Genomic DNA, 23,670 nt, shown 5'->3' with positions numbered 1-23,670 from the left:
CATGATGATTGCATTATTCTTTAAATGCCTTTCAGTAGCACTTAGGATGATCTTCTCCATAATTTTTCCAGGAACTGAGGTCATACTAACAGGTCTGTAGTTTCCTGGGTCTTCCCTGCCACCCTTCTTGTAAATTGGAATAGCATTGGCTAGCTTCCAGTCAGCAGGAACCTCCCCAGACTCCCAAGACCTTTGGTAGAGTATTACAGATTTACCTACATATTATCTTTGCTTTTTGAGAGAGAATCAGGAATTATTTTTTAATAAATAATTTGCTTCATTTAGTTTAAAAAAGCTATTCACATATCACTGACAGAATACAAAGCACCAGATGTTGCCTGCCTCTGTAGATTTGTTATAAACAGAGCTGACTTGAGGCTTCTCAGCTATATATAGAAAAGTGATTTTGCAGAACTAGGACAGTAGAGTCTGTGGGAGGGAATTGTCTTGAGTTGTAGATAGGCATTTTCTCTCTTTCCCTTGTACTCAGCTCTTAATACAGCTGTTCTTTCCTCTTACTTCACTGAAATAGAGTCTTCATTTCCCATGACTCAAAAATTCCCGCTCTCTGAAGCCTGCCTTTTCCATGTGCAGACAGAAGACGCATCTCCTTTTCCCAGTTCCAATCCCTCATATGCATCCCCAACTCACTGGACTGTAAAAAGGAGCCCTTGAGGGAAGAGTTAAAGAAGAGCTGTGGTGTTGCAGCTGAGAGCAGCTTCATGCCTTAAGCCAGTTGTGATTATTAGAAATGCTTTTCTGATGGTGAGAGTTCATTAGATGAAAGATCCTCAGAGGCAAAATTAATATTTCCTCTTGAAGAAAGACACTCAAGTTAATATATATAATATATTATATGTATATATATTATAATATACATATAATTATAATATACTATACCACTCATAGTTATGTTCTATTCTCCAAGTTACCCTGCCATGCTCCAGTGGTGTACACTGCACATTCCTCTCTGTCTTACAGGAACTTATTTTCATTGTGTTTGTTTAATAAAAATCCCTGAGCTATTTTGAGGAGTGCTCCTGGAATTTTTTTAAGATCCAAAATCTAGATGTTATTTAAAAATAATAAAAATGTAAAATATAGGCTGTGAACTAAACCAATTCTAAGTAATGGTTACATTGATTTAGTGCCAGATTCATCAGGAGAATCTAGGGTCTTGCACTGAACAGAACTGAGAATCAAGAACTCAGTGAATCTGACACTGAAAGTTAAATACTTAAATAGGAATTTAAGTTAATTCCACAATCTTTTAGATATTATTTTTTAGTTTCCTTGGTTTTGCTCAATTATTTAAAATATGAAAACACATTAAAAGTAAAAAACACATCAACAAAAAATATTAAAAATTTAGTTCCCTTTCTTCTTAAAGCATTGCATGTCTATGACATTCAAAGTCCAGTTGAACACAGAATTAAAACATTATATGATACAGAAAGTAAATTTGGAATACAGTGCTGTACCATGAAATAGTAGTAGTCCCCGTACTAGCTGCCATGCACTAAACTGAATTTCTTGTGACTAATTCAAACTAAATTAGAGCTTTTCTGGCCTAATTTGCCCACATATGGTTGTTTCAGAAGTTCATCACAGCTAGATAAGATCTAAAAGGTGATCAGACCAATTATTTTAAGTTAAAAGATGTATATTTAGGAAAGTGTTAAATATTGCATAAATTTTGCACCTCGTGTTTTCCAAATACCTAGGAAGATAGATAGAAGAGAAAATGGTAAACAGCTTAAGATGTACGTGTCCTGAAATTGCATGTGTGTCATGTCTGCTGCTGTTTTTGAATGCAACTTGTTTGTGATCTGTTGGAGAAGTTTTATGAGTATTTTAGTCTTCACCTTGGAAGAGGAGAGAGGTTCAGTTTGTTCTTGTCCTCGAGTAATTGCCACTTGCTTTTAAATCCCATTTTGTTTTTAGGAAAGAAATACAATAATAGTAGTTTTCAGGCTGTGATTCTCCATATAAGCCTCCTCAGTTTAAACTGAGGCCTTGGAGATGCTCTGTGACTGTGGCAAAGGAATTCTTTAGGAGTGGATGATACATCTAAGCAAATGTACAGTCAGAGCTAAGTTTTTGCTGTTTGTAAGTATTAACACAAGGGTTTGCACATACCTAAAATGAAAAAAAGTGGCAAGCTCTGCAGCACATATTTTACTTTCCTTATAGCATCTCTGAAACATTGTTCATGTTGGCACAAGGTCTTCTGAAATGGTACAATCCTTATCTGCAATTAGTATTCTGAGGAATAAAGGCAATCAGTGCTATCTTGTATCTCTATTGACCTGGCACAAACATGTTCAATGGTGCTTTCCCTTGCTTTTGTGCATTGTGGCATCCTACTGCCCCAGCCTCCCTCCCTTTAGTCAGGCCTTGCCAAGGTGGTTTGCCTAGACCTCCTCTGTCCATTGCCAAACCTTTTTCCAAAGCAGTGGCTCTTCATTAAGCGCAAAGGCCTGCTGGTTATCCGTGGTTTAGCAAGAATGGTGTGGAGATAGTATCAAATGGGACGCATTTACACAGACATTGGGGGGGGGGCAGGCAATTTTCATTTGTGATAGCATGAACCAGAATTGTTCCCTGAAGGGCTTTGTCTTGAATTATAACTTGGCTATACCACCTTTGTATGTGCCTTTTTTCCTTCGTTTTTCAGATCTTCGCCATCAGCACAACTGAGCTGCTGAGTCTAGCTTATGATGTGGGCATTCTAGTAGTGCAAGAGACTTACATGAAAATAATGTATTACTTAAAATTATTATACTTAAAATTATGAAGCACATAATAGAATGTCAAACTAAACCTAATATTTTTGAAAGAACATGCATCTGTAAGATGCAGGAAAAAAGCTTTTTGCTATATAAGCCCTACTATGCCTGCTGTCACTAGCAAATCCTTTGTCAGTAAAGACCTTTTGTTTTGGGAAATCCTTGACTTTGAGAAGTCAGCGTAGTCACACAACTACTGCTGAAACCTAGTAATCTTCTCTTATTACTTAGAAAATCATGCAGGTTACAGACAGCATTCAAACCACTGTTTGCTGGTGTTGGTGTCTGAGTGGAGGAACAGGGTACATAATAATTTCCATCTGTGGATACTTTAATATTAACAGCTTGTACTGAAGTCAGTTCTTCGATGTGTTTACACATGTTGCACTGAAGTGTTTTTCAAACCATAGCTATGTAACTATAGTGCTTGTAGGATTAAATCATACACTTGACTTAAAGAGAAGAGTGCAAGAAGCCTTGAAAGACAACACAGTTGATTGCATTCTAAGTGTGGTATTTCAGTATATTTAACTGAAGATTTATTTCCTTGAATTCACTTAATTACAGTCACATAGTTTAATTTGTAAAAGAAAGTCAACATTTGCATTACATTAAGAACATAGAAGTTCCTGTGGTTACACAGTTATCTAGCACCTCATTTGACAGTAGCTTCCTGTGAAGAAATTGTATATGAAAATATTAAGGCTTTATCCTCTGACTTCAATATAGGAAGGAAATGCGTGTTTCAACAAGTATGCTTCACTGCTGAAAATGAAACTTTATGTGGACAGTTATTGCTGTTTGTTTGCTTTTTGTAAATATATATAGCACTTTTCTCAGTTATCCAGGCAAATAAATTTAAAGTTCATGATAATTTGTTTCTTTTGTTAAGGCAAACACTTCATAAATATACGAATACCTGCGTTATTTCGGATTGAATATCTCAGCGTAAAGTACAGGAATAATGTCACAATACTTTTTCGATATTGAGCCTGAAGGTTGGCACTTCTTTGTGAACAGTGTTGAAAAATTATATGTTTAGGAGAGTATAGGATATGTAGCTGTTCTCTTCTGAGTGAAGTTTACAAAGTTTAATGTGTTTCCATAAGCATGATTTAAAGTAAGAAGTTCAAACATCAAAATTAAAGTATTTATTTTCTAAATCTTCTAGAACATGGAACTCTTCAGTGTAGTTTTGTCAGAAACCCTGGGACATTTTTAGTGGGACTATTGAAACCTTTCAAAAGAAGTCAGGCAAACAGCAGTCTGTTTTCTGTTTTCTGCTAGCCTGTGTAGTTGGATTGCAAGACTCTTCCTTGTCTTTGTTCCCAAGAGGCCAACTCTGCATCCAGTCAGTTGACTTTTATTGCTTCCCATGAATCCTTCCAGCATCTCCCTAAAGTTTCGTTGATTTCTATGCCTGGGAGAGATAGATGCGGTGCTAGAAGACAGTCAAACTCCCGCAGGTAATGAGAACAGCTGAATCCCTTGACAGGAAATAAGTATTTATTTCAGTTTCTTAATTGTATTTTGTGATGGATTGGGACAAGGCAAAAAGACAGGAGGGATCCCCCACTGAGGGATTTTGACTTTTGGAGTAGCGGTTATATGGAGGACTTTCTCCTTCCTGCAACGTCAGGGTTCTGCACAATAATTTTGTGCTTCTGGCTACTGTAGACAAACTGTTGTGTTCTTGAATAGCTTTTAACAAAGCTCACCAGATAAACCATGAGTAGGTTCAGTATATTCCAAAAAATAAAAGAAAGATATTGAACAAGAAGGAGGGGTGAGGCATCAACTAGTAAGAGTCATGCAGAATGTCCCATATTGGGAAAAAGCTTGGCACCTCTTCTTTCTTGGAATACAAAAAAAAAAAAAACAACTTTTTTCAAAATAAAAGAGTAAGCAAACACTGGATTCTATTAGATATTCCCATAATTTAAGGCGTAATTGAATTGAAGTCTCTGGATATGATCAGTGTCACTGGCTTAGTTGAACATCCGTACAATTAAATATCTGCACATTTCTTTGTTTGTTGTCACTTGGAAAATCATATTCTGAGCTGTTAAAGTATAGATTACCTTGCTGGGATGATTGCTGTAAAGGACTGCTTAGTTTTTGGATCCGCACAGGCCGTTTCCATGGTGTAATCCAGTTAAGCAATCATTTCCTGGGAAGTTTCCAGATTTGCTGAGTCAGTAGTCTGGCTGACTACCAGGAAAAACTAATTTATCTTTCTAACAAGCCAGGCATACCAGCCAAAGAAGAAGGTGCTTTGTGGAAGAGATTCTTGCTTTTGCAGTGAAAATGGGATGGTTTCTAGTTTCCTTTTCTCTCAGGGACTTTAAATTGTGTCATCTGTCTGATGCTGAGAGCGCTAGAAGTTAAAGTTGAGGGATATTGACAGGAGTTTTTGGAAGTTTTGGAGGAGCAGCTTATCATTGAAAAGAGGGCAAAGGTGTTCCTCCTCCTAATCTGTCAGCCATCAGAGGAGTGTGGAGCGACCACTCTGGCAGCTGCTGCCATGAGTTCTCTGTCAACAGCTTGCCCTCTCATGCTGCCTCTGAGCAGGAGCCGAGGGTCACGTTGCCTCTGGCTGGAAGAGGGAAGGGAGTGCGAGTCCACCATATTAGGCCTGGACATGCAGGAGACCAGATCCAAGACTGCTGATGTCTTTCCTAGAGTATGGGAGAAGATGAAACTGAACTTTACCTTTTACTGGACCTGAAGCCACAGTAAATTATAAATTGCCAGCGTGTTACACAGTGTGCTATTGCTGCTGCTGCATAGCAGCCAGTGCTGGCAGAATGGCAAAGAAAAAGTTGAAATTCTTTTTCTGGGAATAGAAAAAGCTGACAGATATTTTCTATGAACATTGAGTTCAGGCCTACCTATTTCCTTTGACTCATTTTGAAGTAAACATGATGAAATTGTGTTGGTTTGTTATTGAGCTTGTTATTCATTCTCAGTGTATTATTTTTAACAGAAATATAAGCAGTGCTTTGACTACTAGTATCACATTAAAAAAGTAAAGTAGAGACTGATCTTGAAGACTGACATTCTGCAGTAGGTCTTCCAAAAAGGTAAATCTTATGTTTAGTATCCATTACCACTTGAGCTGCAGAGAGCACTTCTAAATTACTAGCAAAAATGTAACTGTTCACAAAAATATGAAGTGAGACTTGAAGTAAATCCATCAAAAATTATAACTGTGCATTGACTGATTAGAAATTTGAGAAACAAGTTTAATAAGCAACAGTACAAAAGCTTTATCAATGGTAACTCAGTATTTGCTAAAAGCTGATGGTACAATGAGTGACTGTTGCAGAGTTATCTTTCAGAAAGGACTGAGTCAATGCAGAGCACACAGAATTCACTTTTTGTTCAACCTGATGTTTTTTCAGAACCATCCAGAGACATATAATATAGCACATAAAAACTGAAAAATACCATCAAACTAAAAAAGCAAAAAAATTAGAAAATAATTTGTCCAACACTCATATAGTACCACACCAGGGACTTGATCAGACATTGTCTAGGCAGCACATCTCAGTGATCAGAGCCAAAGCTGTAGGGAAGCATGTCTCTCTGTGTTAATCATATAAATGCCCGAGATTAGTCTTGGTACATTTCAGCAACGCTACTGATGTTTCTAAAACCTGCAAGGCATTTGGTGAGGAAAAACTGGGCTGCACCAGCTTTCTAGAATCCTTTGAGCATGAGGTTAACTAGATATAAGTAATTTGGACTTTTAAAAAGCTTTTGGCAGTATTCAGTTGCCAAAGTAAGTTTTGATTTGGCAATAATTTGGAAAATGAAGGCAAAGAATGACAATACAGATATCCGTGATACTACAGAGCATTCTAAGAGAGATCTTACTGGTAGGAGATATTTAGATCACTTGTACTTCAGGCAGGAGTATGATAGTCAAGAAATAGCTCTAGTGGTAAGAGCAGTAAACTGAAATACTAAGTTGTTGCAGTGAAATAATGAAAGCAAACAATAGAACTCTTTTGCCGTAGAAATTCTTACTCCTTGTCAATTGACATCCATCTTGAGAGTGAAAAGTCCACCAAATGTCCATATTCAAGATAAAGACAGCAAAGCGTTACGACTAATGTCTTGCAGGTAGTGATTAGAATTAAGGCAAACCTTTAAAGAATTGCTTTCTTCAAGAAGAAAATCCTTATATTAAAGTGTAGTATATTGCATGTATAACCCTTCTTGTTGTGAGTGTTGAAGAGCAAATTTAGAACTAGGCATGTGACCATAGCATAGGGCTGAGGATGTAACTCATAAGGCACTGCACTCATAAGACTGAAGTAGCATCAGTCTAGGCCAAAACAGTCCCTGTTCTACACACAAGACTGAGAACCGCATAGCTATTTCTGGCTCCTCTTGTGAGCTTTGTCCTGTCCACAAGTACCAAGGGATGTCATTTGCAGGCAGTTTGCACAAGCTGAGCAATGCAGTTTGTGCTGTATATGAGGGCTCGTTCTTGCTTTCCTGCTGAGCTTCTGCCCTCGCTTCCAAACCCCTGTTCATGTTGACTTCATAACACTTAACGCAATTGTCCTTGGAAATATCAGGTAAACAATATTGCTAACTAACAAGTATTAATTAAATTTAGTCCTAAACTGAGACTAGTTTGAGGTTGGGGTTTTTTTCATATGCATAAGTGCTTTACAGACAATGAGGATCTAAAACATCGAGTACCTCAGCCTTTTCCATATCCTGAGTAACCAGGTCTTCCTTGTCCTTCCAGAGAGGGCCTATGTTTTCCCTAGATCTCTTATATCACTGACATATCTATAGAAGTTTTTCTTGTTGCCCTTGATGTCCCTGGCCAGATTTAACTCTATCAGGACTTTAGCTTTCCTAACCTGATCTCTGGTTGCTCGGACAATTGCTCTGTATTCTTCCCAGGCTACCTGTACCTGCTTCCACCCTCTGTAGGCTTCCTTTTTTTGTTTGATTTTGTCCAGGAGTTCCTTGTTTATCCATGCAGGCCTCCTGGTGTTCCTACCTGACTTTCTCTTTGTAGGGATGCACCGCTCCTGAGCTTGGAGGAGGTGATCCTTGAATATCAACCAGCTTTCTTGGACCCTTCTTCCCTCCAGGGCTTCATCCCATTGTACTCTATCAAGGAGATCCCTGAAGAGGCCAAAGTCTGCTCTTCTGAAATCCAGGGAAGTGAGCTTACTGTGCACCCTCCTTGCTTCCCTAAGAATCTTGAATTCCACCATTTCAAGATCACTGCAGCCAAGGCTGTCCTTGAGGGTCACGTTTCCCACCAGCCCTTCTTTGTTGGTGAGAAAAAGGTCCAGCAAAGCACCTGTCCTCGTTGGTTCCTCTGTCACTTGGAGAAGGAAGTTATCATCCATGCATTCCAGGAACCTCCTGGATTGCCTATGCCCTGCTGTGTTGTCCCTCCAACACATATCAGGGTGACTGAAGCCCCCCATGAGGACCAGGGCTCGTGAACCTGAGGCTGCTTCTATCTGTCTGTAGAGGGCTTCATCCACTCGGTCCTCCTGGTCAGGTGGTCTGTAGCAGACCCTACTACTATGTCCCTTGTCCCTGCCCTCCCTTTAATCCTGACCCAAATGGCATCAAAATGACTTTCAAATTCCTCTTTCGAGATTTTCAGACAGGAGCATACAGAAATGTATTTTTATATTTTGATGACCAGGAAACAATAATCATTCTTCTCAGATACAGAATTTCCTATAACATTATTAATTTGAAACAAACCAGTTTTTCGAGTTATGCCAATCTGAAGTTTCAGCTACTACAACTTTTTGAACAGTGCAGGCTCACTGGGGAATGACTCATTTTCTAGCCTTCAATTATCAGATTATTTGCAGATGATGGCAAGAAGATGCTGAATTTTAAATGATCAAGCCGCATCTTGTCACTTTTTTCTCCTTTCCATGTTAACTGTGGGTGTAGTTTGGTTGTTTTTCAAGGGCAGTTCTTAGGAGAAGGCAGTTTTCTGAGTCAGTTGTTTCCTGGGGTCATTACCTTGTTTAATATAAATAAATTTAGTAGAGAAAATCAGGTAACTCGTTTCTTTCAGGAATTCTTTTGCTTCCATACCTTGGACTATGTGTCTCTCTCTTCATACGTATTTATATATATGCATTTAAATACTATTGTGATCTATTGTGCATGATCTAAATATGGTAAGGTTAGTGATAGCAAAAATTACAAATAAAGGGGATGACAAATACTAATCCGTTTTCTATCAAAAACCTGTATGCACATAGAATAAGGTAAGAATTTTCGAATGTTTATACAAAAAATACAGCCTTTCAAACTTAAAGACCTTTGATATAAATCAGAAAATGAGAGGTTAAAATGGCTTGTGTTTTGATTGTAACACAAAATGCTTTTCTGAGAAATCTTTAGTTAAAATTATCATTTTGATATTTTTTTTTTAAATAACAACCTATTTCAGCCACGGTGTGAAATGTATGATAGTAGTGTTGGCAAAGATATTGTTTATACCATTCCAGTTTTTCAAAAGCCATCTGAGAGAGGGTGTGTTGCATGTTCTATTAGTGTTTAAAAGCACTTACATTACTTTTTATGACATGGCCTACTGTTCTTGAAGGTGAATATATGTGAATATGATACTCTTTTAAAAATGAATATATCATGATTATTTCAAATGTTCTTTTTATGTATTTCACAGCAAAAGACACAGTCAGAATCGTTCACTGGGCGAGAGAAGAGATCAAATTCACAGTCCTACATTGGACGACCTATTCAGCTAGACAAGATCTTATTGTCCAAGGTTAAAGTGCCTCACACTTTTGTCATCCACTCTTACACACGGCCAACAGTTTGCCAGTACTGTAAGAAGCTGCTCAAAGGGCTTTTTAGACAGGGTTTGCAGTGCAAAGGTGAGTAAACGCCCTTTAGGAACATAAAAGCTAAGCATAATAAAATTAGTCAATTAGCATTTGAGTAGTTACTATGTAGCCTTACTGATGATTTCTTCACTAAACTGCCTAGGTGTGGACACGTGTACAATTACACTGGATTAAGCTGGAGTCAAAATTACAGTAATCGCTGTTCTGCAAGAGCTGGCTGCACGGCTGCTTGTTCTTATCCTGCAGTGTATCTGCCATAGCTCGCATCTTTTTAAATCAGGTGTAAATTATCTTGTATTTGGCACTAGGTGAGCGTGTGCTGACAGGCAGTTACAGCAGAAGACATTACACAAAGGACTGTATTCTTATCTTAAATGTTTTCAATCTATGAAGTCTTATGCTTGAACTGAAGCATGCGCCTGAGTCCCAGCCGTTCAGGGTTTTGGGGGAATTGTAGTGGAAATAAAATAAGATGAGCTTATATGAGAATTTAAAACCATGTTTTTTCAATGTGGTTAATATTCTCTCAAGTCAGACGGTGTTGTACCTTAGCAGGTGCTAAAGTGAATCAAATCCCTTGGATTGTAGCCTAGATCACTGGCTTGCCTTGGCCAACTAGAGTGCCCATAAATTCAATGCATTGTGCATGCGATGTTGTTAGATAACGTCAGCTAACAGATCCTTAAAATTGTCTTCCTTCTATTAAAATAAACAATAGCTATCATAGAATTAATCAGTATGCTTTGTGTTGCTTCTTTGAACTAACACTGCAAAAATTCAAAGTTGCATTCATTTAACTTAAGATGCAATTCTAATGTGATTTTAACTAATGCAAAATCTCTATGAAGGCATCACCTCTTTTAGTTCATTTTGAATCCTAGTGACAGAAGCAAATATGAACTTGATTTAAAAAAAAAATAAATTACCAATAGTTTGGCACTGCTGTACTTTGGTTGGTTTTTGAATCAATCTGAAGTTGGATAATTACAAGCATACAGACATCCTTAGTATATTTCTTCCCTCCCAGCTCTGCTTTTCCAGGTGTGTTAATAAGTTACAGCTCTTAGTCTATGTAAAATGTGTTCCATAAGCCAAGAGAAAACAGTTCAGATGACCTCTAATAAAGGGCTACTTACAGATAGGAAAAAAAAGTAAAGGTAGAGTGAAATAAAAACGTCTAGAAAATAAGGAAGGTATTGAAGGAACCCTTCACTCAAAGCTGTCTAGAAGTTGCTTTGCAATGCAAAGAACAAATATTTTCTTGCTTAAAATTGTTGGCTTGGGTTCTGCTTTTTCAAGTTTCAGTCTGCAGCATTTGATTTGTAGTCAGTCGTTTAAACTGCAGTGGATACAGTGCAGCTTGATCTGCCTCTTTCACTGGAAAAGCAGCTCTGTCTTTCCAGCCAAGCACACAGGTCTCCCAGTCGCTCCCCTAGATGAGTTGAGCACACGCTTCGGCTGCAGCTGGTGCCTCCACCCAACTGCCCTCAGTAATACTTTCCTTCCCCCTCAGGGGAACACACTTCTAGCATCTTCATCCTGTCCCTTCCACTGACAGGTGGAGTGCAGCCAGGCACAGGGATGCTCTCTGGGCACGTTAACTTTGTACTAGTGAAATAATGGAGCTCGACATTTATATGCTGGATAGTGGGAAAAAATATAATTGTGTCACAGAAAAAGAGAAATAATTTTACTGTGTCTTTTTCTTAACAGACTGTAGGTTCAACTGTCATAAACGCTGTGCTCCTAAAGTACCGAATAACTGCCTGGGGGAAGTTGCCATTAATGGAGGTAAGTTGCCTCAATGTTTCTGGCGTCGTTTAAACCATCAGTTTACACAAGAGAAAAGTAAAACTGCGATGAGCACAAAGACATGTTTTTCCATTGCTTGGGAGTGGCTCTTCCTCCACGATATTTCTGTTGTATGTCAAAGATGAAGTGTGGGAGGAAGCCTACGAGTGGTTCATACACCGTCAGCTCAGAGCCTGTGTCTTCCACATCGATGGCACTGACAGACAAGCTCAGCTGTGCCACAGAGGTGGTGTCAGCAGCAGAACGGCCAAGTGATCGTGGCATGTTCAGTAGAGAATGCCAGAGTGAAGCAAAAAGCTGCACACATGAGAAGCTGGCATTCACCTGTCACATACAAACACAAAATTGCTTTTTTTAATCTGAGGGGGGAAAAAAAAGTATTTGTTTTAAGATAATCTTCCTGAAAAGGGTAAGTGTACCTAGAGGAACTGAGAAGGCCCTCCAGGAAGAAATTCCATGTCTCACTGTTGGCGTAAAACTAATTGTATCAGTTGCCAGAAATAAAGGTTTGAATATCTGCCAGTTTTCCCATACATGTGCTGTCAGTTTTGTGTCAAGTATGGGAATGTATGGGTAGGCTTGACAGACGGTGATAGAGAAAAAAAAGGGATGGTTGTAGATGAGTTGTTGATTGCCTTGAAAATGTCACTTTTCTATGTGATAAGGGAACGAGAAGTGTGGTAAAGTGTTCAGTTTCTAATGCATATTACCATGTTAAGTTATCAGCCTAAACTGATTCTGGGGTTAATAAAGTATTGCCTTATCAGGTATTCTTTTTCAAACTTTAAATCAGTGATCTACTTTATTGAAGAGATATCAAGAATTTCCAAAATTATCCATATTAACTAAGACTTTTCATAGTATTTCTCATAACAGTGTGACTGTATTACTACAAAGTTTTTCTGTTAAATGGCTATAAGTGTAGTCAAAAATATTTCAGATGCTGAGTATCCAGCTTGAAACGTGATAAGGTGCATGATTTTCTGGAAGGTTGATGTTGCACTCCTACTACATGTTCCTCTCTGATGCACCTCAAACTGGGATCTTATTTTTTTTAATCTTTACACCATTTATAGATCACTTAACTATTAACCATCCCGTAACGTAACTTCAGGAGTGCAAGTAACGATGCTTGTGGGAGTTAATATTTTGATTTTCAAATCCAAGAGCTAACATACACCATCATATGTTACTTCCACAGATAACAGTATAGAGTTTTCCCTGAGATTTGCAGTCAGAGAAAGTAACTAAATCTGCTTATGAGTGATAAATTTTTTCCTGTGTAGGTGTAGTTTTAGAGAGGAGTGCAAAACAGCATTAATCAAATGTTCTAAGAGAAGACAGGAACGCAAACCTTGTTTCTGGACAGCTGCACTAAATCAACAAATTTTACATTTTTTTCTGAATTACTCCTTGAAGTTCCCTCTTTCCATCTGAGGCAACTGCATTTCATCCCTCCAACGCACCCTCTGTGCCCCCTCCCTGCCTTCCCCACAAACAACACACTGCTTTTGTTGACTTGCCTCCTACACGTGAATCTGATGCTGGGCTGATGAGAGGTGATGGTTTGTCTGAGGAGGAGCTGAGTGAGGAAAGCTGGTGCAAAGCCACTTGGGGTGAGAATACATACTCCAAGCTCACTCCAAGTGTACTTCTTGAAGCTCTCCATCTTAAAATTTGTAGAATTTGGCTTTTCCCCACCAAATAATGCCAACCGCATCCTGGGATGTATCAAGAGAAGCGTGGTCAGCAGGTCAAGAGAGGTGATTCTCCCCCTCTACTCTGCTCTTGTGAGACCCCACCTCAAATACTGCGTCCAGTTCTGGTGTCCCCACCACAAGAGAGACATAGATTTGTTGGAGCATGTTCAGAGGAGGGCCACAAAGATGATCTAGGGGCTGGAGCACCTCTGCTACGAGGACAGGTTGCGGGAGCTGGGATTATTCAGCCTTGAAAGGAGAAGACTTCGGGGGGGCCTAATAGCTGCCTTCCAATACCTGGAGGGAACTTACAGGAAGGCTGGGGAGGGACTTTTTACACGAGTGTCCACTGATAGGACAAGGGGAAATGGGTTTAAGTTGAAGGAGAACAGATTTAGATTAGATTTTAGGAAGAAATTCTTCAGTACGAGGGTGGTAAGACTTTGGAATAAATTGCCCAGAGAAGTTGTGGATGCCCCCTCCCTGGAGGTGTTCAAGGCCAGGTTGGACAGAGCCTTGAGTAGCCTGATCTAGTTGAGAGGTGTCCCTGCCCATGACGGGGAGGTTGGATTAGATGATCTCTAAGGTCCCTTCCAGCCTATGCCATTCTATGATTCTATGAAATAATATCCATAGTGTGGTATCCATAGCATCAAAGTAGAGCCCTTAATTGTGTGTCCTAAATGACTGATATAGTGTCCTTAGGATTATTAAAGGCAATTTCATCCTGGTATCTCATTTCTATTTTTACCGTGATTTGGTTCACATCATTTTCAAACTTAATAAATAAAATACAGTATCTGTCACTCTGTCCATCTGCTGTGTGATCCATCTCCCCCAAAATAGTAAGTGAAGGAAGAGCTGAAGCAATAAAATTCCAAGTCTGGTCTAATTAATAAACACATTGTATACTAAATGTGGGAGGTTATTTTTAACCGATTGTGGGTTTATTAAAAATAGAGATTTAACAAGTGTTGTAGGAAAAGCAAAGAGAGAGCCTTGCACTGTAAAGCGTCATTCATGACTGGATGGCTCTTTCTGCTAGAGATCAAGTATAATGTGTCTCTTAATCACACAGCAGTAACTTATATCCAAACATTTTAAGACTACTATACATGGAAACGAACCTTTCAGCTGTGCACTTCCAATTTGAGTGAAATTCTATCAATTCAAAACATTTTGCTGTCAGCCAGTTCAATGTGGTTTTTCTTTTGGGGCATCCTCTACATTGACTGTTGTGAACCTTCCTCCACACAATTAAGCAAAAGTTTCTCAGTGAGAATATTTGGTGTATTCTATGTGATTTTATCTTCAAATTCCTGAAACACTGCAAACATCCCAGAAAAACTCTTGCTGTCTTTCCTGTTTGATGGGACTGATGATTTTGTCATGTTAGATCGCAGCCTGTATAGCAGCAGATTGAGTTTTAATAAAATGCCAGTTTTTTGGTGGTTTTTTTTTTTTGTTTGGTTTTGTAAAGTAAGTCCTTAGCTAAGTTTAAAATTTTCTATTCCTTTCTGTCTTCCAGATAAATCCATTCACAAGTAGCAATGCAATAAAAAGTTGTTTCTTGCTTTGATCTTGCTTAGGCATATCCAGTCTCGAAATTGGGAAGTTTAACATAATTTAAATATAAGCTAGAAGACACTGTTAATACTATGTCATAGTCAAATAAGTTAAATCCTAAGTCTTAGTATTTTTTCTATGCTATCTTACATTGGATTTTTTAATATTTGTTTGGTATTTCTGTTCTAAAGGCAAGGAGTGTTATTTCAATAGTAAGGATTACTGTGCCATATTGCGCAGCCTTCACAGAGAACATTGGTGCAAAGGAAATATCTTTTTTTCCAAAAAAATCTAGTTCACTTTATAAGTAATTGTCTTGGGAGTTATTTCAATAATTCATTATCATATTACAAAATTCCTAGTTTTGAAATTACTGCTCTTCTAGCATCTGTTTGCAGCTGTAGCCTGCCAACAGCCATCACACCAGTATGCAGTATTCAAGCAGTACAGAAAATCTGCCAGACCTCAGAAATAAAACTCATGATTGTATAATGTTTGGTAGAAGTCTATGGATAAGAAATTCTGCATTGACTTTGGCATTTTTTAATATAAAGTTACATTTCTGAATGTATTTTGATTTGATGCATTTTCAGTTTTCCGTAGTGATTTTCTCAATAGCTGGTTACAGAGACCGCACTTCACCGTTACACACTGAGTAGAGAGAGACTCAGAGAGAACCTGAGTTTTCCTGCGGCTCAAAATGTGTCAGGATGTTGTAATTGGAGTATTGCATGTTTTCAGATAATAACTTAAGAAATTATATTCCAGATCTCCTTAGTCCTGGGGCTGAGTCTGACGTGGTCATGGAAGAAGGGAGTGATGACAATGACAGTGAAAGAAACAGTGGTTTTATAGATGACATGGAAGAATCTATAGCTCATGATTCTGAGATGTCAATGACAGGATGCCATAGTGACAACGGGGAAATGCAGGATGCGGATCCAGATCATGATGAGTCTAACAGGATGATCAGGTGAGCTGGGGAGTGTACCTTCCATCTTCTTTCATATTTATTTGTGACTATTACGTCTAGAGCTGAAGGGGGAATCTGTGTGGTCCCTATTCTCGTTCATTGAGAATGGAGAGAGCTAGTGATATATGGCGGTTCTGAAATCACAGAGAGATTGCTGCACTGAATATATGCATTAGGAATGTAAGAGAAACTTAAAAATTATTGTCAAGTTGAACTAGCAACTGAAAACCGATGCACAAGTAATAGTTACAGGTCTACTCTCTTATGAAAATTATGTTGTGAAGCTTTATTGGTGCGTGAGCAATAGAAAATTTTTTTTTTTATTTTTCCCTGAGTAAAAGTGCAATGTCTGGTCATTTAATTTTTTTTTTTTGAAAAAAAAGGAAAATAATGTAAGTGGCTGTGGTATAATCAGATGAATTGTTTACACTTTTAGATACTTTAGAAAGAAGGAAAGTTTGACAAACTTGAAGTAACAGTTTCAAGCAAGTTACGAAATTGATTAGTGGTTCGAAATGACTAATCAGGAGGGAAAATAGGAATTGAGTTGTGCAACTTACCTTAGAAATGTCTGAAGAGAAGAAAGCATTATTCTACTTACGGGAACCTTACAGAGTAGTAGGGAAAAAAGTAGAGATTATTCATTTTCAGGGAACCTAAATTGAATCAAGGTCCTTTCAGCTGTAATTTCCTTGATGCAAGGGATCTATACCTTGAAGAATTATAGAATATTTGTCTTTCACAGGTCCCAGTTTGACCTGCAGTTTCCTCTTTTATTTTGCTTACTAGGAGCCTATTTTGGTAACACGTTCCTCTTAGCTCTCTGTTACTAACCTGTACCTGTTGTGCCAATAGAAAGCAATCCATTTCAGTAATATGTAGTTTTATCTCCCGCAACAGTGAACTGTTTTTCCTATTGCCATATTCATCTGCATAGACAATATGTAGAGACATCTTGTATCACTGGAATATAAGCCTGTGCTTGTGTCACAAAATCAGTGTCATATAACATTTGGAATGTCCAAGTTACAAGAAATAGACCGCATTGCAGGTTTTCAAAATATAAGTACCCAATTATAGCTCATAAAAACATTGATAACCGAGGTACGTGTTTTACTTAGTTGGGGGGCATCCCTGTATTTCCGGTTATACCTTTGTAATGTATGCAATAATACATTTGTAAGGATAGTCACCGTGACCATGGATGATTTTTAAGTGATCTATTAAAAACAAATAATAAAGTAAATATCTTGTCAGTACAGACAAGAATACTTATATAGGGACTGCAGTGCATTTGATAACTTTTCGGACAAAAAAAAAGATGCTAACTGTGTGTTACAGTCTTAATGACACATTAAAACAGCACACATTTTGCGTTTTGATTGGAAGCTGCCAGTTCACAAAATGTTTTAATTTCAAGATGCATTACAGTGAAGCAGAGCACTCTGTAGAGACCCACAGTCGGAACAACTGTGGAAACATCAGATAATATTCTTTTCCTGGGCTTTTTCTGCCCCTTTTTGTTGAAGTAGTTGTACCAATAGCTTTGCCAGCAGGGCAGAACACATGAGCTCTCTGTGCTGTGTTTTCATGTACAATGCAGCATCTCTGTTTAAAGTTCTGCCAGAAATAACTAAGCATTTAGGTTTAGGATTGAGCAGATTATGAGTCCATATTCCATTATGCAGAATTTGCTCTAGGAATAGTTAACTCCAGCAGCAGGGAAAGTGGGAAGATGGGCTTGGCTCCTTAAACCTCTCCAACTAGATATTCCAGGTTTTATCTGATGGTGCTATCAGGCGTACCGTCAAGTTCCCATGCCTTCCCGACTCACTGTGTGTCAGCCGAGTCATGGAAAGTTTCAGCATGCATACCCCAGAGTGCAAGGCAATGGGATATTCCTTTAGGTCTTTGAGGACAAAATGTATTAGCTGAAACCTCTTTCTCTGAGAGGTTCCTGCAGAGTCTCTGCTGTGCCCTGCCAGGGTACACACAGCTGGTCAGCAGACACGTTTTCTACTCTGTAAACTGTCATAACTCCATCGTGTGTTGGAACCCAAGAAAGATCACAGGACAGTAATCTGATGGACAGTGTTTACTTAGGTTATGAGACATTCAAGATCGAGTACTAGTCTGAATCATGCATAGCACAGGCCTGAGCTGTGGCACCCACACACTGGTTGAGGCCCGAGTCATTTGCCCATCTTTTTACCTCCTCTTTAGGAATATTTTTGGGAGATAGAGTGTGTGTGTGCATTTCTGTGTAAGCCTTCAGAGGTCTCTGACATTCTCCTGATGTAGCATTACAATTTTTTTCTTTGTAATCTCAAGATACTTGGAATGACAGAGCAAAATATTGTCCAGTCCAAGTCTGATAGTGATGATAAATATAAATGTGGATATCAAGTGTGCATATATACAGATTTTGATATAAAAGATTTTTTTTTCTTGTTATCCAAAGTTATCTTTTTAAAAGCCTTTATTAATTTATTCTTAAGCCCTTCAACCAGCAACAATATTCCATTAATGAGAGTGGTACAATCTGTGAAGCACACAAAAAGGAGAAGTAGCACAGTAATGAAGGAGGGTTGGATGGTTCACTATACAAGCAAGGACACACTGGTAAGAAATGTAAAGGAAGACTTGTCTTACTGTACATGCTATATGACAGTACGGAATCAAATCCTAACAAGGCTTTGAGAATTTACAGTCACTCATGTAAGACGTTTTTTGCAGTATTTGTGATTCCTAAAGTCCTGACTCTTGTCATAACTCAGAGCTGGCACGGCTTCTAAGAAACAGAAGACTGTTGAAACACAAAAAAATACCTGAATGTGTCAGCTGCATTATCATAGGCAGCCAAATGTGAAGACATTCTGAAAGAAATAAAAAATAATATTATCACCTCAGGGGTTCTGGAAAGTAGCTTTACCTTGCAGCTGCAGTCTCCTAGATATCTTACTGCAAGGTGAATTGAGAGTTCTGTAAAATAGATTTAGTACAGGAAAAGTTATTTTCATTCTGAGCTGCTAGAACGGGAATAAATACTTCAGTATGTGGACTTCTGAAGTGAGCTGGGGTGTTATAACTGATACAAAAAGAAAGTTCAACTGTTTTAACAGCACACCTGTAGCAAGTTGTGCTGCATGTAATGCAGACATGAGGGACATTGAAAATTTTTAAAATTTGAACAATTTGAACAGAGCTGGGTTATTACTGAAACAGCAGAAGGTGGCCCTATAAAGCCTAAACTTAGATGTCAAGTCCTCATACAAATCTTGTAATAGCAAATGAATCTTTATCATTCACAATTAATCTCTTTAAACTTAAGTGAAACATCTTAGAAGTGATGCTTTTGAGAAAGGAAGATTTCATTAATTTTCTTGGAAATGCTAGAAAGATTTTCCCCTTGTTTTTCATTGCAGAGGAAGCGACACTACTGGAGACTGGACAGCAAATGCATTACACTTTTTCAAAATGATACTGGAAGCAAATACTACAAAGTAAGGGATATTTCTCAATCTCTTTTTGTACCAGCACAATATGGTGACTGAATTTCCGGATTAGTAAATACTTACTGAAAGTGCACTAGTAGTATAAGTTTGATCTATGTTTGTTTTCTTGATTTAAGCTGCAAATGTGTGTTTTGCCTTTCACAAACAAGTCTCAGATCAGAAAGGTGTCAGCTAACAAGGACCTATAAAATACATGTTGTGGAAATGAAAGGGTTTTATATAGGGACAATTCAGTACCAGCAACAAATTCTGGCACAAAACTCATCTGATGTTGTCATTCATAATGCAAATTCTTTCCAAACAATTAGCTATAGTATATATTATTTTAGTTCTGTCCTTTGGACATCATGTTGTGATTTTGATTATAAAAGATTATTTTAATGCTCATATGCTTTTACCTGAGGCAGTTAAATTCCTTAGGCATAACTGCAATAATTTTTAATAATGGAAAGTGTTTTTTTCATGTGGCTTCCTCTCAGGGAAATATGTCAGTGAAACATGCTCTAAATGTTATTCAAGATGAAACAATCAAGTTTGCACCTATGTGAAAGATAGATTTGGAATCTTAATGTTGAATAGATTTATTGTGCAAATAATTTATTGCAAATAAATTTTAAATAAGGAGTCAACGGGATTTAATTTTCCAGTAGAGTTCTGTTGATATAGGGATGGTCCTGCTCTTTTCTGATGGCACCTCACTCCTCTATTTGATAAGTTTACTTGCATAAGTAAAGTTCTACTTGATCTTGAGAGAAACATTAATATTTTTACTATCAACAGTCCTCTGTGTCATGGAGGTTCAGGTTGCAAGAGCCTTTTTTGTTTGTAGAAGCAGCATGTGATTAAAAGCAATGGCTATTATCATAAATTAATTAATTAAATTCATGCTTTAGTTTTGCATGTTGGTAATCTTTATAGACAAAATAAAACATTTTTTTATTTTAGGAAATCCCATTGTCTGAAATTTTGTTTCTGGAACCTGCAAAAACTTTCACTTTACTGCCTCAAGGAGCCAATCCTCATTGTTTTGAAATAAGCACAGCAAATATAGTTTATTATGTTGGAGAAAACATAGAAAACCTCTCAAGTGTTCCACTGAATAATAGTGTTATCACCAGTGGTATTGGCATCGATGTGGCACGAATGTGGGAGATGGCAATACAGCATGCCCTGATGCCTGTCATCCCTAAAGGGACATCGTCTGGGTCAGGACCCAGCCTACACAGTAAGTTTATTCATTTCTTCCATTTCAGATAAGTCGAGTCATATCACAAATGACATTGCTCAATCTTCCGCACACACTGAAAGGAGGTATTGCACAGCTAGTAAAGGCTATCCTGTCATGGCTTGTCATCTGTCTGTGTATTATTTTAAATGTTACAGTTTCTCATCCGTGTGTTTCCAGTTTATATTAGGACATCCGTGTTAAAATACAAGCTACAGATTTGTTAGCGAGCAAATAGTTGCTCTATTTGTAAGGCATCTCATCCATATTTATGTTGCTAACATGAGTAATAGCCTCCTTGTGCAGAGGCATGAAATTTTCAGAGCTCCAGTTGAGAATTGATAGATTTTTCCCATCATGACTGTGATTTACGTTTCTAGCTATCTGCAGAAGCAGGTCTTCACTCTTTATCGCTGCAGTGGAGATGATATGCTCCGTCTTATCACATTTGGTGTACAACTGCCACAAACATTGTCCCATGCTGAGGTGAAATGAGCTTAAGTGTGAAGAACAGCTGTTCTAAGCACAACAAGGCATGGATGTTACCCAGAACCAAAAGACTGACTATATCCTTGCCTCCAATTTATGTACCTTTTGGTAATTCTCTAGCAAAGATGACAGCTTATTTAAACCAAACATGAAATTCATTTAAATCTAGCTCAGGTACTGCTAACAAAGTAGAACAGAGCAAACAATTCCCCACTACTAGGCACGTGCTGCTGTAGTGGCTCTGCTACTCGTACTCAGCCTAGTCAGTGTAAAACAAATTTGTGTATGTCTATACAATTTGTATTAGACCTTTTATTGCGATATACACCCACCGTAGCACTTGACATCTGGATGCTATTAATGCAGCGTGAAATGCTAATGAGACCGCACAGACCCTTCAGAAACCAAGTGATACAACAGACTGTGGCATTACATCTCCAGGCACAATAGCTCACATATCAGATGAGATCAGTTCTGTCCTTTGCTTTCTTGACTTAGTTCCTACATAAAATAGTGTCAAATTCTGGATGTCATTTCAATCAGGCTAGTTGCCTAGTGCCCTGGTTTGAGCCCAGCATAGCTAAACAAATCACCTAAAACACTGGACATGGAATGACAGCTGTCTTCTCCCTTGAGAAGTTTGAACATTTTCTTTACAAGTTAGTAGTGATCTTTAGGTTTTCTGTGCGAAAATTAAGGTCGTCTCAGACCTTTGGAATAAACTCCTGTGGGGACTGAGGATGATAGCAACCTTCTGTCTTCTGCTCAATGTCTTTGTCCATGCTTTTTTTCATGTAAACCCAAAGCAGCACAGACATTTGAAAAAAAAAAAAAAGGCAATGATAAAATCCTCTATATAACTGAAACATTCTGTTCCAAAACCAGTCTATTCCTAAGCAAAGGATAAGGGAATAAGTCACATGGGGCAGAAGTTACTCATGCTACTTACTGCAACTGCGAAAGATGCTGATGGGCAGTAGTGAGTGTTTTCAGTGTGTAATGCAGGCTTTATCGTAGAGAACACTGGTTTTGATGAGGCTGAAATCCATACTAAGAAATTCAAGACAGAGGTAGGAGACAGAGATCATAATACTCCAAAGAACCAATTCTTTTCCCACTAAAATGACCTATTTGTGTAATATACTTAGCAATAGACATATTTTCAAGTTTTACTGAACCCCTTCATGAGTTTGCAGTTCAGAAAGCTTATGGTAACATCTTAAGCTCTGAATTTGTAGAGTTTGGATCTGATATTTGTTGTATTGAAGCACAAGTGCAAGTTTTTATTTCCATTATGTGTTTTAATAATGCCTCTTAAGCCAGTTGAAACACGTATTACTTTTAAAAGTACATATGCCCAGTGAATGTGTATTGACATGAATGGTATCAAATACGTTGGAGATGACACTATGAATAAAAATTGTTATTTAATCCACTAAATAAAAACAGTTTACCCTAGTTACAGATATGTTATTTGCATGAGGCATAAAGTCCCAAAAAGGAATGCACAAAAATAATAAGCTTAAAAATGGGAATGATGAAATTCCACTATTAAAAAATTAATAATGAAATGTATAATTCTGTTCTTTACCATACACTGCAAAACTATTTTTCAAGTCAGAATTAGATTAGGGCAGATTTAGATTACATATCAGGGAGAAATTTTTCACTCAGAGGGTGGTGAGGCACTGGAACAGGTTGCCCAGAGAAGTTGTAGATGCCCCATCCCTGGAAGTGTTCAAGGCCAGGTAGGATGAGGCTTTGGGCAAGCTGGTGTAGTGGCGGGTTTCCCTGCCCATGGCAGGGGGCTTGGAACTAGATGATCTTTGAGGTCCCTTCCAACCCTGACCATTCTATGATTCTATGATAAGTCACATATTTGTGGCTGGTGTAATTTTAGATTGGCCGGTAGATGAACAAGCTGACCTAGTTGGTCCAATTTCTAGAGCTGCCAGTAGATACTGATGTAATGTGAATGTCATTTCCTAGTACTACATGTTTGAACTAAAAGCACAGCAATCTAAAGAATATTTTACTTTCTTCCCCAGGGGATATATCCGTCAGTATTTCTGTGTCAAACTGCCAAGTTCAAGAAAATGTGGTGAGTGTTCTCTGGATGCTGGTGCTAGACATGCTGTGATTAAGCTTGCAAAGTCATTGATCTATTTCACTGTCGTAGTTTATGCCGATCCAGCAACTAAACTCCACGCAGCCACTCTCTCCTCCCCAGTGAAGTGGAGAGGAGAAAAATATAATAAAAGGACTGAGGGTCGAGACAAGAACAGAGAAGGAGCACCCACCAACCATGGTCCTGGGCAAAACTGACTCGGCTTTGTCAAAGCAAAGCAATTTATTAACAGTTACTTAAAAGGACAAAGGGAAACAAAACCAGTTACTCGAGAGGATAAAAAGAAACAAGGCCAGATCTTAAAAACAACACCTTCTCCCCCTGCCCTTTCCTTTTCTTCCTGGCTCTGCCTCCTCCCCCAGCGGCACAGGGGGACAGGGAATGGGGGAGTGTAGGTCAGTTCATTCCATGTTGTTCTTGCCAATCCTTTTCTTAAAGGAAGAGGAGTCCTTACACCCTTTTCCCTTGCTCCAGTGGATCCCCTACTCACAAGGAAAATCCACAAACTTCTCCAGCGTGAGTCCTACCCTCAGGATGCAATCCTTCCCCATTGGATTGCTCCAGTGCGGGCTTTACCACAGTCTCGGATTCTTAG

At 38.3% G+C, this 23,670-nt stretch overlaps 1 protein-coding gene across 3 annotated transcripts in view; it reads left to right on the top strand.

Annotated features, from left to right (window-relative positions):
* Positions 1-23,670, top strand: part of PRKD1 (protein kinase D1) — a 148,891-nt gene that overhangs the window by 106,251 nt on the left and 18,970 nt on the right. For 2 of the 3 annotated variants that reach the window (XM_086612782.1, XM_086612781.1), the window contains 7 exons: positions 9,487-9,697; positions 11,381-11,458; positions 15,514-15,718; positions 18,217-18,340; positions 19,144-19,221; positions 20,179-20,458; positions 22,996-23,048. In XM_086612782.1, coding sequence (XP_086468908.1) covers positions 9,487-9,697; positions 11,381-11,458; positions 15,514-15,718; positions 18,217-18,340; positions 19,144-19,221; positions 20,179-20,458; positions 22,996-23,048 — 1,029 coding nt within the window. Of the gene's footprint in view, positions 1-9,486; positions 9,698-11,380; positions 11,459-15,486; positions 15,719-18,216; positions 18,341-19,143; positions 19,222-20,178; positions 20,459-22,995; positions 23,049-23,670 lie in introns of all 3 variants that reach the window. The other variant, XM_086612780.1, reaches the window with a different exon arrangement.

The sequence above is a fragment of the Tauraco erythrolophus genome, chromosome 6, assembly GCF_009769465.1.
Source record: "Tauraco erythrolophus isolate bTauEry1 chromosome 6, bTauEry1.pri, whole genome shotgun sequence".
NCBI classification, from domain to species: domain Eukaryota; kingdom Metazoa; phylum Chordata; class Aves; order Musophagiformes; family Musophagidae; genus Tauraco; species Tauraco erythrolophus.
The sequence above is the reverse complement of the archived record's forward strand: the minus strand, read 5'-3'. Positions and strand labels throughout refer to the sequence as shown.